At 48.2% G+C, this 14,617-nt stretch overlaps 2 protein-coding genes across 12 annotated transcripts in view; one reads left to right on the top strand and one right to left on the bottom strand.

Moving 5' to 3' along the window:
• The window catches only part of zfand2a (zinc finger, AN1-type domain 2A), a 30,672-nt gene extending 26,604 nt beyond the window's left edge, over nucleotides 1-4,068 (bottom strand). Inside the window, exon 1 of one of the 6 annotated variants that reach the window (XM_070901319.1) lies at nucleotides 3,983-4,068. The gene's annotated coding sequence lies outside the window, so the exon portion shown is untranslated. The other 5 variants (XM_070901321.1, XM_070901320.1, XM_070901318.1 and 2 more) reach the window with 5 other exon arrangements.
• Nucleotides 1-14,617, top strand: part of shmt1 (serine hydroxymethyltransferase 1 (soluble)) — an 87,826-nt gene that overhangs the window by 38,178 nt on the left and 35,031 nt on the right. For 3 of the 6 annotated variants that reach the window (XM_070901312.1, XM_070901314.1, XM_070901313.1), the window contains one exon: nucleotides 13,983-14,116. In XM_070901312.1, the coding sequence (XP_070757413.1) occupies nucleotides 13,983-14,116 (134 nt within the window). The other 3 variants (XM_070901315.1, XM_070901316.1, XM_070901317.1) reach the window with 3 other exon arrangements.

Raw genomic sequence — 14,617 nt, 5'->3', positions numbered from 1 at the left:
TGTGACACTTGGAGCCCAGGTTTCATCCCTTCATCGTCAGCTCACCTCAGTTGTAGTGGCACAATTAATCTCGGCGTCCCTGGGCTGCGGAATCGGGAAAGATACAGCGTGCAGTCAGGATCTGTGATGCTCCCCTTGCTCAAATAACTTGCCAACACTCACTGTCTGAGCTCACGAATGGAAAATAAACCTTTGAGTGAGCTACTGGAGTGAAGCCAGCAGCTGTGTAAACAGCCCAGACTGAGCAAGTCATGATGCTGATGTCAGAAATAGTGAAAGCTTATACCAGACTTAATACATCAAAAGTGCCTTTGTACAGCAGAGAAATCAACAGAGTTTGTCATTACCCAGTCTACAGCAACAAAGTCTTACAGTTGTGAACAGATCCAAACAACCATCGGGGCTTAGGACAGATATTAAACACGCCACAAGTCTCCCTGAAACTTGCACAAGCAAAGGGCAAACGTCATTATGTGTTGACTGAACTCACAGGTCTGGTACATTTATCACACCATCGTATAGTCAAATCACCAAGCAGATACAAACCCCACCCCACTAAGTTTTAAAGTGCAGCTTTTGGGTCAAGTTTGTTTAAAACATCACTCACTCAAGCTTTCAAATGATCAGCTATGCCACAATTGCGTTACATTCAAAATCTACCCAATTACAAATATATACATCACTTAAAATCAATACTCTTTCCTTAAATCATTTATTCCAACATTTTTAAATCACTTGCAACAAGCAAGAACTGACAATACGCCAATCACCCATTCTCACACACCAACCCGAGTTACTGACAGCCTCCAAACACACATCACCTGCATTCCCCGGTGAACCAATTTCATTAAATGACTGACACACAGTCCAGGATACAAAAAATGCCAAGCAGACAGTTGGAGCAGTAAACCTCCATGCTCGGGGGTCTATGCAGAGATCCATCAACATGCTTCCCAACTCTTGGATAAAGTTACAACACTTGCATTTATACAGCGCCTTAAACATAATAAAACATCCCAAGGCACTTCATTGGAGTGCAACAAGACAAAAACCTAGCCACATAAGGAAATATTAGAAAAGGTGACTAAAAGCTTGGTCAAAGAGGTAGATTTTAAAGGAGGCGAGAGAGGCGGAGAGGTTTAGGGAGAGAATTCCAGAGCTTAGGACCCAGATAACTGAAAGCATGGCCGCCAATCGTGGGGAGATTAAAATCCAGGATGCGCAAGAGGCTAGAATTGGAGGAGCACAGAAATCTCGGAGGGTTGTAGGGCTGGGGGAAGGCTAGAGAGATAGGGCAGGGCAAGGTCAGAGATAGGGCGGGTCAAGGCCAGAGAGATAGGGCGGGTCAAGGCCATGGAGGGATTTAAAAACAAGGATGAGAATTTTTTAAATCAAATCATTCTACCTTTAAAACTTTGATGTAGATTTTTTAATTAAAACCACCAAAAGTGATTAAATAATTTGAACTGCGTACAAGACATACACATCTATACAAGATACTAAAAATCTTGCATATAAAACACATTCTGCATCTCTGTATCCTGCAGGTGTTGGCAAGTTTCAGCATCCACAACTAAGCTTGCATTTATATAGCGCCATTAACATAGTAAAACATCGCAAGAGGCTTCACATCAACATAAAACAAACAAAATTTGACGCCGAGCCACATAAGGAGATATTAGGACAGGTAACCAAAAGATTGGTCAAATAGATAGGTTTTAAGCAGCGTCATGAAGGAGGAGAGAAATTTAAGGAAGGAATTCCAGAGCTTGGGGCCCTGGTTTGAGGAGCACTCTCACTCTCTCTCTCTGTGGCCTGGGACCAGCCCTTCCACCAGGGCCCAATGTTTAAAGCTCAGGTCACTCACAAGGTAGCCCAAACTCTGGGACACCTATTGCACCCGGCTCGGCCCCTCTCTCCCTCACGGATCCCGGGCCCCTCTGTGTGTGTCTCTCTCTCCCTCTCTCTCTGTTCTCTCTCAGTTGGCCTTTATCCTCAGTCCCCGGGTCTCCCCGCTTGTTCTCTCTCTCAGGCCCGGCGCTCCCGGGGTTACCTGCTGTCTCTCTCCCCGTCAGTCACTCTCTCAGTCCCGGGTTTACCGACTCACTCTCGGCCCTCCCTCAGTCCCCGGTCCCCTCAGTCCCCGGTCCCCCCCGGCCCCGGGTTTACCCGCTCTCCCCCGGTCCCCCCAGCCCCGGGTTTACCCGCTCTCCCCCGGTCCCCCCAGCCCCGGGTTTACCCGCTCTCAGTCCCGGACCTCTCGCGCGCCGCTCACCGCCGGCGCGTTCCGATGTCGTCACAGCCCCGGAGCCTCGCCCCCGCCGGTAATTGAGCGCGCGCCCGGACCCTCCCATCCACTCCACTCTTCTCCCCTCCCTTGCCCTCACACCCTTCTCCCCTCCCTCCCCTGCACTTACACCCTTCTCCCCTCCCTCCCCTGCACTTACACCCTTCTCCCCTCCCCTGCACTTACACCCTTCTCCCCTCCCTCCCCTGCACTTACACCCTTCTCCCCTCCCTCCCCTGCACTTACACCCTTCTCCCCTCCCTCCCCTCCCCTGCACTTACACCCTTCTCCCCTCCCTCCCCTCCCCTGCACTTACACCCTTCTCCCCTCCCTCCCCTCCCCTGCACTTACACCCTTCTCCCCTCCCTCCCCTCCCCTGCACTTACACCCTTCTCCCCTCCCTCCCCTGCACTTACACCCTTCTCCCCTCCCTCCCCTGCACTTACACCCTTCTCCCCTCCCTCCCCTGCACTTACACCCTTCTCCCCTCCCTCCCCTGCACTTACACCCTTCTCCCCTCCCTCCCCTGCACTTACACCCTTCTCCCCTCCCTCCCCTGCACTTACACCCTTCTCCCCTCCCTCCCCTGCACTTACACCCTTCTCCCCTCCCCTGCACTTACACCTTTCTCCCCTCCCTCTCCTCCACTTACACCTTTCTCCCCTCCCTCCCCTGCACTTACACCCTTCTCCCCTCCCCTGCACTTACACCCTTCTCCCCTCCCTCCCCTGCACTTACACCCTTCTCCCCTCCCTCCCCTGCACTTACACCCTTCTCCCCTCCCTCCCCTGCACTTACACCCTTCTCCCCTCCCTCCCCTGCACTTACACCCTTCTCCCCTCCCTCCCCTCTCCCCTCCCTCCCCTGCACTTGCACCCTTCTCCCCTCCCTCCCCTGCACTTGCACCCTTCTCCCCTCCCTCCCCTGCACTTGCACCCTTCTCCCCTCCCTCCCCTGCACTTGCACCCTTCTCCCCTCCCTCCCCTGCACTTACACCCTTCTCCCCTCCCTCCCCTGCACTTACACCCTTCTCCCCTCCCTCCCCTGCACTTACACCCTTCTCCCCTCCCTCCCCTGCACTTACACCCTTCTCCCCTCCCTCCCCTGCACTTACACCCTTCTCTCCTCCCTCCCCTGCACTTACACCCTTCTCCCCTCCCTCCCCTGCACTTACACCCTTCTCCCCTCCCTCCCCTGCACTTACACCCTTCTCCCCTCCCTCCCCTGCACTTACACCCTTCTCCCCTCCCTCCCCTGCACTTACACCCTTCTCCCCTCCCTTCCCCTCCACTCACACCCCCCTCCCCTGCACTTACACCCTTCTCCCCTCCCCTGCACTTACACCCTTCTCCCCTCCACTTACACCCTTCTCCCCTCCCCAGCGAGCCCCAGGTGGGCAGAGGAAACGTTACAAGGACACTCTCAGAGCTTCCCTGATAAAGTGCCACACCCCCACCGACACCTGGGAGTCCCTGGCCCAAGACCACCCAAAGTGGAGGAAGTACATCCCGGAGGGCGCTGAGCGCCTCGAGTCTTGTCGCCGAGAGCATGCAGAGACCAAGCACAGGCAGCAGAAGGATCGCGCGGCAAACCAGACTCCCCGCCCGTCCGCCCTTTCCCTCAACCATTGTCTGCCCCACCTGTGACAGAGATTGTAATTCCCGTATCGGACTGTTCAGTCCCCTGAGAACTCACTTTTAGAGTGGAAGCAAGTCTTCCTTGATTTCGAGGGACTGCCTAGAATGATGATTTGGTTGTTTTACTGTCTCCCAACAGTTGGCTTCAACAAAAATGCTCTCTCATTGCCATCATGACTGGATTGGAAAAAATGCACCGTCATTGTTTATATGATTTAATTGGAAAAAATGCATTGTCATTGCTTACATTATTTAAATTCGAAAAATGCACCATCATTGCTTACATGATTCAATTGAAAAAATGCACTCATTGTTTACATGATTTAAATTGGAAAAAAATGCACTGTCACTGTTTACATGACCATCCCTCTAAAAAGGAAGAACTAATAATGTAATACAGCACTGTTCATAATTCAGGATGTCCCAAAGAGCTTTACAGCAACTGACTGAATTTTAATAACTTGTAGGAAAAGCCAATTTGCGCACAGCAAGCTCCCACAAACAGCAATGTGATAATGACCAGATATTCTGTCTTACTGGTTGAGGGATAAATATTGACCAGGACAAACCTTGCCCATGTTTCCTATACCCTAGGAATTTAAATATATATATATTTTACATGATCAGCCAGTGGCTGGTTTGTGTAGAAACCCATCACAATGCTTCGGTGCTTTCAAACAAAACTACCGAGAAATCCACAAGTGTTCATTTGCCTCTCACTCCTGCATTTTGCTGAGCTAATCTCAAAGGACAAAAGCACAGGCGAGGGACCCCATAATGCACATAGAAGTACTGCTGGAGTTTAACTGGCACAAACCACCAGTAAGCTTCCCATAAACTGAGAGAGGACGACTTGCCAATTATGCATTGGCTTGCAAGATTATAAGGAACCGAGTTTAAAAGAATTGGAGTCCCTTGAAAAAAATAACTTTAAAAAAAATTCATTCATGGGATGTGGGCATCGCTGGCAAGGCATTTATTGCCCATCCCTAATCGCCCTCGAGAAGGTGGTGGTGAGCCGCCGCCTTGAACCGCTGCAGTCTGTGTGGTGAAGGTACTCCCATAGTGCTGTTAGAGAGGGAGTGCCAGGATTTTGCAACGACAATGAAGGAACGGCGATATACTTCCAAGTAAGGATGGTGTGTGACTTGGAGGGGAACGTGGAGGTGGTGGTGTTCCCATGCGCCTGCTGCCCTTGTCCTGCTAGATGGCAGAGGTTGTGGGTGTGGGAGGTGTTGCTAAAGAAACCTTGGCAAATTGCTGCAATGCATCTTGTAGATGGTACACACTGCAGCCACGGTGCGCTGGTGATGGAGGGAGTGAATGTTGAAGGTGGTGGATGAGGTGCCAATCAAACGGACTGCTTTGTCCTGGATGGTGTCGAGCTTCTTGAGTGTTGTTGGAGCTGCACTCATCCGGGCAAGTGAAGAGTATTCCATCACACTCCTGACTTGTGCCTTGTAGATGGTGGAAAGGCTTTAGGGAGTCAGGAGGTGAGACACTCAACAACAACAACTTTTATTTATATAGCGCCTTTAACGTAGTAAAACGTCCCAAGGCGCTTCACAGCACTGTTACAAGACAAAACAGATAAATTTGACACCGAGCCACAAAAGAAGAAATTAAGGCAGCTGACTAAAAGCTTGGTTAAAGAGGTAGATTTTAAGGAACGTCTTAAAGGAGGAAAGAGAGGTAGAGAGGCAGAGAGGTTTAGCAAGGGAATTCCAGAGCTTGGGGCCTCGGTAGCTGAAGGCACAGCCACCAGTGATTAAAATCATGGATGCGCAAGAGGCCAGAATTGTAGGGCTGGAGGAGGTTACAGAGATAGGGAGGGGGCGAGGCCATGGAGGGATTTGAAAACAAGGATGAGAATTTTGAAATCGAGGCGTTGTTTAACTGGGAGCCAATGTAGGTCAGAAAGCACAGGGGTGATGGATCAGTGGGACTTGGTGCAAGTTCGGACACGGTCTGCTGAGTTTTGGATGACCTCAAGTTTATGTAGTGTAGAATGTGGGAGGCCAGCCAAGAGTGCGTTGCAATAGTCAAGTCGAGAGGTAACAAAGGCACGAATGAGGGTTTCAACAGCAGAGGAGCTGAGGCAAGGGTGGAGGCGGGCGATGTTACGGAGGTGGAAAAAGGAGGTTTTAGTTATGTCGCGGATATGTGGCTGGAAACTCATTTCAGAGTCAAATATGACACCTAGGTTGCGAACAGTCTTGTTCACCCTCAGATTCATGCTAGGGAGAGGGATGGAGTCAGTGGTTAGGGAACGCAGTTTGTGGCGGGGAGCAAAGTTAATGGCTTCGGTCTTTCCAATATTTAGTTGGAGAAAATTTCTGCTCATCCAGTATTGGATATCGGACAAGCAATCTGACAATTTAGATAACAAGCAGGGGTCGAGAGAAGTGGTGGAGAGGTAGAGCTCGTCAGCGTACATGTGGAAACTGGCTCCGTGTTTTCGGATGATATCACCAATGGGCAGCATGTTGATGAGAAATAGGAGGGGGCCAAGGACAGATCCTTGGGGGAGGTAACAATGCAGGAGGGAAGAGAAGCCATTGCAGGAGATTTTCTGGCTATGATTAGATAAGAATGGAACCAGGTGAGTGCAGTCCCACCTAGCTGGACGATGGTGGAAAGGCATTGGAGGAAGATAGAGTGGTCAACTGTGTCAAAGGCTGCAGACAGGTCCAGAAGGACAAGGAGGGATAGTTTATCTTTGTCACAGTCACGAAGGATGTCATTTGTGACTTTGATGAGAGCCGTTTCAGTACTGTAGCAGGGGCAAAAACCAGATTGAAGGGATTCAAACATTGAATTCAGGGAAAGGTGGTCACTCGCCACAGAATACCCAGCCTCTGACCTGCTCTTGTTGCCACAGTATTTATGTGGCTGTCCAGTTAAGTTTCTGGTCAATGGTGACCCTCAGGATGTTGATGGTAGGGGACTCGGCGATGGTAATGTCATTGCATGACAAGGGGCGATGGTTATACTCTCGCTTGTTGGAGATAGTCATTGCCTGGCACTTGTGTGGCGCGAATGTTACTTGCCACTTATCAGCCAAGCTTGAATGTTGTCCAGGTCTTGCTGCATGCGGGCATGGACTGCTCCACTATCTGATGAGTTGCGATTGGCAGTGAACCCTGAATTTATAGAATACCTTTCATGACCTCTGATGTCACAAAGTGCTTCAGAGCCAGTTAAATACTTTTGGAGAGCAATCATTGTTGTAATGTAGACAAACATGCAGGCAGCATGGATCTCACAAACAGCAATGAGACCAATGACCAGACAATCGGTTTTAGTGATGTTGGTTGAAGGATAAATATCGGCCAGGGCACCCAGAGATCTTCCTTGCTCTTCTTTGAATGGTGTTGTGGGGTCTTTTACATGCGCTTGAAAGGGATTCATGTCTCATCTGAAAGACGGCACCTCTGACAGTGCAGTGCTCCCTCAGCACTGCACTGGAGTGTCCGCCTGAATTATGTGCTCAAGTTCCTGGAGTGGGACTTTAAACTCAGAGATGAGAGTGCTGTACTAGTGACCTCTTCAGGACCAACCTTTGGCAGTTCCCTGCCTGAGATGTAGGATTAGTGCAACATCAGGCTTTCCAACATTTCTAAAGTGCTAATCTGAGAGATCCCACTGTGGGGAGCCTAACTACAGTTAAATGAGCCCAGCTCAGGCTGCAATTACAAATCTCAGCCCGGGTCCTGCACTGTACCTGATTTTTAATCGATGCTCTACCACCAGACCTCATTTACATTACCCACCGCAACTTGCTGCACATTGCAGTCACTCCCAGGCATTAGTTTTCTGTGTTGTGAGGGAGTGGTGGCAGTATCACCTTTCCCCTAACATTACATAGATTCCATGCAAAATTTAAAAAGTTCTCACAGGGTCACCAGAAGGAGCCATTCGGCTCATCATAGGAATACAGGAACAGGAGAACATAAGAAATAGGAGCAGGAGTAGGCCATGTGGCCCCTCAAGCCTGCCCCGCCATTCAATAAGATCATGGCCGATCTGATCATGGGCTCAGCTCCCCTTCCCTGCCCGCTCCCCAGAACCCTTCACTCCCTTATCGCTCAAAAATCTGTCTATCTCCACCTTAAATATATTCACTGACCCAGCCTCTACAGCTCTCTGGGGCAGAGAATTCCACAGATTTACAACCCTCTGAGAGAAGAAATTCCTCCTCATCTCAGTTTTAAATGGGCGGCCCCTTATTCTGAGACTATGTCCCCTAGTTTTAGTTTACACTATGAGTGGAAATATCTTCTCTGCATCCACCTTGTCGAGCCCCTTCATTATCTTACATGTTTCGATAAAATCACCTCTCATTCTTCTGAATTCCAATGTGTATAGGCCCAATCTACTCAACCTATCTTCATAAGTAGACATTCAATCCCTTGAGCCTGTCCCACCATTCAATGAGATCGTGGCTTATCTGTGACCTAACTCCATATACCCGCCTTTGGCCCGTATCCTTTAATACCTTTGGCTAACAAAAAGCCATCAATCTCCAATTTAAAATTAATACTTGATTGAACATCAATTGCCGTTTGCGGAAGAGAGTTCCAAACTTCTACCACCCTTTGTGTGTAGAAGTGTTTCCTAATTTCACTCCTGAAAAGTCTGGCTCTAATTTTTAGACTATGCCCCCCTAAGGTCCTAAAATCTCCCACAAATAGTTTCTCTCTATCTACCCTATCAGTTCCCCTTAATATCCTGAATACTTCGATCAGATCACTCCTCAACTCTCTAAATTTTAAGGAATACAACCCTAATTTGTGTAATCTTTCCTCGTAATTTAACCTTTGATTAGTAGCACTGTGGTAAATCGTGTCTGTGTCGGCTCTTTACAAGAAAGGAGGAAGTGGGATGGCTAATAACTCCCACTGCTTCAATTTGCCGCTCTCTATGTGTGTGCTGTTAACATCTGTGCAATGCCAACATCTGTATGGGCTGCAGATAAACAGGGTTCTGTCTTTGAGTGACTGCAGTAAATAGCGTCCCCTCGCTGATTGGCTGCAGTATATAGCCTCCCCTCGCTGACTGGCTGCAGCAAATAGCATTCGCTCGCTGATTGGCTGCAGGGTGTGCAATTCTGATTGGCGCTTAGGAACAGTGTTCCTTTTATGATTGACTGTGAGATGGTGGGCCGCTGATTGGCTGAGCGCGAAGTTGCTCCTGTTCCCGGGCTCAGCGTGCGCTGGTAAGTTTGTGCCCAATTTCAGTCCCGGGGTTGTTACGGTGCAACTCGGCGTTAATGCGGCGCAGCATCTTTTGAAGCTTGCAGCGTCGGCCCGCGTAAGCACCGGAGCTTAAAAACTGCACCCACCGGGGTTGCATTGTATTGGAACATTGCCTTGCATTGCACGTTGCCATTGCGTTGCATACTGCTTTGCATTGTGAGTTTTGTGGGGGAATGGGTGGGGGCAAGGGTCGAGGAGCAGCCCCCGCAGTGGCTCTAACTTACAGCATTGCATTGCATTGCAGGCTCTTGCACCAGCTGTCCAGCTATTTTAACAGAAGGTGCAATCTTGTGCTTGGCACCGACCTTGTGCCAAATGCAAAGAAAAAAAGAGGCAGGAGGAGGCTTGAGTTCTGGTGTTTGGTAACAAACAGTGCAAGAGTGATTCATAATTAATGCCCTACTTTAAAAAAAAACTTTTGGTGCCCACTTCAAATTTCAGAAACTTTTGGATTGCACTGTCTCCAGATCTGGACAAGTGGCAGCACTCAGTGATGGACAGGAACAGACCCTCTGGGTCCATCCAGCTTGTCCCACTTGATACGTCCTTACGATACAGTATAAATGCACACGAGGCCCATGCTTGAGAGAAGGTCAGTCTGTGACCTGTCCCTTATTTCATAGCACTCAAATGCTGGAAGTGGGTGGAGCTTCCCCATTTACATCTGAAAGTCTAGGTTAGGAGTGTCTCCCACAAGTTCACCACCTAGTGGTCATTGTTCTCAGTGTACAACTTAGGTCGGATTATACATGGGTTACAATGCTGGTTAAATACATGACACCACTCAACTGCGATATGCCTTGTGCATCCCTACACGCATCCTGGGAGAGGCAAAAAAACAGATAATCCAGGTCCATTCGGGAGGCAAAAAATCTATTTGCTAATCATGGAACCTTGCTGTGCACAAATTAGCTGCCAGGGCAGAGTAATTCATTGGCTGTGAAGTGTCTTGGAGCGTTCCGAGGATGTGATAAGATGCTATATAAATGAATGTTTATTTGCTTATGTGTGTGGATGTCAGGTGAAAATGAGATCGGGGTGAGCAGTGATGTCCCCTCGGAGCACAAAGCCTGCTGACACTCACTGTGGAGCTCACCCATGAAGAATGGGCAATTGGGTGTGGTAGCAATTATGAAGAATTATATCACAATGAGAATCCGTGCTGTTGGGAGAAAATGTTTTTTTTTTGGAGAGGGGAATGAGGGTAAGACTGAGTGTGTCTGAAAGATGTGATGCATCTTGAATGTTGCGTCTAATCTAAGGAAGGATATACTTGCCTTGGAGGTTGTGCAACAAAGGTTCACTAGATTCATTCCTGAGATATGAGGGTTGTTCTCAGAGGAGAGATTGTGTGGAATGGGTCTATACTCTCTGGAGTTTAGAAGAATGAGAGGTGATATCATTGAAACATACAAGATTCTGAGGGGGATTGACAGGGTAGATGCTGAGAGGTTGTTCCCTCTGGCTGGAGAGTCTAGAACCATGGGGCAGTCTCAGGATAAGGGGACGGTCATTTAAGACTGAGATGAGGAGTAATTTCTTCACTCAGAGGGTTGTGAATCTTTGGAATTCTCTGCCCCAGAGGGCTGTGGATGCTGAGTCTCTGAATATATTCAAACCTGAGATAGGTAGATTTTTGGAGTCGAGGGGAATCAAGGACTATGGAGATCAGGCGGGAAAGTGGAGTTGAGGTCGATGGTCAGCCGTGATCTTATTGAATGGCGGAGCAGGCTCGATGGGCCACAGGGCCTACTCCTGCTCCTAATTCTTAGGTTCTCATGTTCTTATCCCTCCAAGCTTTGCTGTTGAACTTGGTTGTGTTAGGAATGGTCGCCTTTCATTCCTGGTCATTCTTGCCTCTCCCGTGCCCCTGACCCGTCCTCCCCACCCCCCCCCCCCCCCCCTCGTCTATCTGTTGTGAGGGTTGTCCATGGAAATATGAGTAAACAGCCTGATGCTGTGTGACAGCTATTTAGACTACATGGGGTTCAGAGGTTTGGTGTGAGCGCTGAGACAAAGCATGCTTCTGTTCGCCATCTCAGTTGGATGACATGTCGGAATATTTGAGCTCCAGTTGCTGCTTTGCTCACAGTGAGCAAAATTAGATTTTGGAGGAAATAACTGAGCTTCAGTATTTCAGCTGGTGAGCTTAAACAGGACGTGAAGTTAAGAGTTTTGTTTCAACTCTGCAATGTGACCTCTTGTGTTTGTAAAAGTGGCCCAAACTAGCTTTGCAGTGACTGTGATAGAGGTTCCTCCAACTCTGGCCTTTTGTGCATCCACCACTTCCTTCACTCCACCGCTGGTCGAAACAGTCTTCTGATATCCACTCGAAACTGCTAGACCCAAGTTATACTGCTGGCTCCATCTTGCTGTCTGTCTGAGGAAATTTAGACTCTCTATATAAACAACAGCAGCTTTCATTTTATATAGTGCCTTTAACGTAGTAAAACATCTGAGCCACATGGGATATTGGGACAAGTAAGCAAAAGTGTGGCCAAAGAGTTTTAAGGAGCATCTTAAAGGAGGAGAGGCTGAGAGGTTTAGGGAATTCCAGAGGGACCTGAAGGCACAGCCGCCAATGGTGGGGCGAAGAAAATCAGGGGTGCGCAAGAGGCCAGCATCAGAGAAGCGCTGAAAGACAACCCTTAGAAATATTGTCTTCACAGGAGGAATGGGTAATCCGTGGCATTGACCCCTGAGGAGGGTTATAGAAACATAGAAACATAGAAAATAGGTGCAGGAGTAGGCCATTCAGCCCTTCGAGCCTGCACCACCATTCAATGAGATCATGGCTGATCATTCCTTCAGTAGCCCTTTCCTGCTTTCTCTCCATACCCCTTGATCCCTTTAGCCTTAAGGGCCATATCTAACTTCCTCTTGAATATATCCAATGAACTGGCATCAACAACTCTCTGCGGCAGTGAATTCCACAAGTTAACAACTCTGAGTGAAGAAGTTTCTCCTCATCTCAGTCCTAAATGGCCTGCCCCTTATCCTAAGACTGTGTCCCCTGGTTCTGGACTTCCCCAACGTCGGGAACATTCTTCCCGCATCTAACCTGTCCAGTCCCGTCAGAATCTTATATGTTTCTATGGGATCCCCTTTCATCTTTCTAAACTCCAGTGTATAAAGGCCCAGTTGATCCAGTCTCTCCTCATATGTCAGTCCTGCCATCCCTGGAATCAGTCTGGTGAACCTTCGCTGCACTTCCTCAATAGCAAGAACGTCCTTCCTCAGATTAGGAGACCAAAACTGAACACAATATTCCAGGTGAGGCCTCACCAAGGCCCTGTACAACTGCAGTAAGACTTCCCTGCTCCTATACTCAAATCCCCTAGCTATGAAGGCCAACATGCCATTTGCCTTCTTCACCGCCTGCTGTACCTGCATGCCAACTTTCAATGACTGATGAACCATGACACCCAGGTCTCGTTGCACTTCCCCTTTTCCTAATCTGCCGCCATTCAGATAATATTCTGCCTTCGTGTTTTTGCCCCCAAAGTGGGTAACCTCACATTTATCCACATTATACTGCATCTGCCATGTATTTGCCCACTTGCCTAACGTGTCCAAGTCACCCTACAGTCTCTTAGCATCCTCCTCACAGCTCACACAGCCACCCAGTTTAGTGTCATCTGCAAACTTGGAGATATTACACTCAATTCCTTCATCTAAATCATTAATGTATATTGTAAAGAGCTGGGGTCCCAGCACTGAGCCCTGCGGCACTCCACTAGTCACTGCCTGCCATTCTGAAAAGGACCCGTTTATCCCGACTCTCTGCTTCCTGTCTGCCAACCAGTTCCCTATCTATGTCAGTACATTACCCCCAATACCATGTGCTTTGATTTTGCACAACAATCTCTTGTGCGGGACCTTGTCAAAAGCCTTTTGAAAGTCCAAATACACCACATCCACTGGTTCTCCCTTGTCCACGCTATTAGTTACATCCTCAAAAAATTCCAGAAGATTTGTCAAGCATGATTTCCCTTTCATAAATCCATGCTGACTTGGACCAAATAGAGGGAAAATCCCTGGAATCGTTTAACAGCAACGGGTAGGAGAGTAAGTTTGTTGTGATTGGTTTAGCTGCGATAGGCCAAATGGCTTTTCTCATCCACATATGTATAATCGAGTGATTTAGTGAACTTAGTTTGGAACTTGGCTTTGACGAAGAAGGTTAAGGAGGCATCTGATAGAGCTGTTCAAAGTTAGGAAGGGTTTTGATAAAGTAAATTAGAAGGAAAGCGATTTCGACTTGTCGATGAGTCGGTAACTAAAATATGTCAATTTAAGGTCATCACAAGAATGAAGATAGGTTCGGAGAATTTTGTTTCACGCACAAGGTTGTTCAGATATGGAATGCTCTACCAGAAACAGTGTGGAAGTAGAATCCATAATGGCTTTTTTGCGGGGGGGGAACTGGATAAATATTTGAAATTTAAGAGGGCACAGGGGAACAGGGCCTGGTGGGTAACTCTTTCCAGCGAGCTGGCACAGACATGATGGGCCGAATGGCCTCCTCCTGTGCTGTAAAACTCTCCGAGTTAGGAAGGGCAGCAATAAAAGATATTTATTTCCTGTATGGGGGGGGGGTTTCTTACTTGGTTCTTGCCCAACTGTTACGACAGCAAAATACAAACAGAGCTTGTCTCCACGCTCTGTGAATGATTATCCAGGATTGTTGAAATGTCCTGTTACAGTGAGGATTAAGCATTTCCGAGGGCACTGATTCTGGAGCGAAGCGAACTCCAAGCTTGCTCATTTCTCTTGTGCTATTTTTTGTATTTAATTTAGCAAGAATCCTGACTGGTGGGGGAAAAAAAAAGAGGTTTTCAATCATGGCAGACATTGTCATCGGCAGCTCTTCAGACATCTGGGAATCCCAGAATTCAATGCTGGTGGAGCCCCTCAGCACCAATGATCCAGAGGTAGGTTAAAACAAAATCTATATTGTCAGTTTATTTTAAGGCACGATTTGTTTTTTAAAACTGTAAAGGATTCCCAGTGGGTAAAGGCGCTGGCTAGTATGGGCGCCAAGCCATAGAGTCTGGGATGTTTCAGGTCTCAGAACCGAGAGGTGCTAACTATCAGGAAAGACTGAAGAGGTTGGGGCTCTTTTCTCCAGAAAAGGGAAGGTTGAGGGGTGACCTGATAGAGGTCTTTAACATTATGAAGGGGTTCAGTAGGGTAGGTGTAGAGAAGGGTGTTTGACAAGGTGGATGCGGAGTGGATATTTCCACTGATGGGGGAGACTAGAACTAGGGGGCATAATCTTAGAATAAGGAGCCGCCCATTTAAAACTGAGATGAGGAGGAATTTCTTCTCTCAGAGGGTTGTAAATCTGTGGAATTCGCTGCCTCAGAGAGCTGTGGAAGATGGGTCATTGAATACATTTAAGACTGAGATAGACAGTTTCTTAACCCGATAAG

The sequence above is a fragment of the Pristiophorus japonicus genome, chromosome 15, assembly GCF_044704955.1.
Source record: "Pristiophorus japonicus isolate sPriJap1 chromosome 15, sPriJap1.hap1, whole genome shotgun sequence".
Taxonomy (NCBI): Eukaryota; Metazoa; Chordata; class Chondrichthyes; family Pristiophoridae; genus Pristiophorus; species Pristiophorus japonicus.
This window is presented reverse-complemented; position numbering and strand designations above follow the sequence as displayed.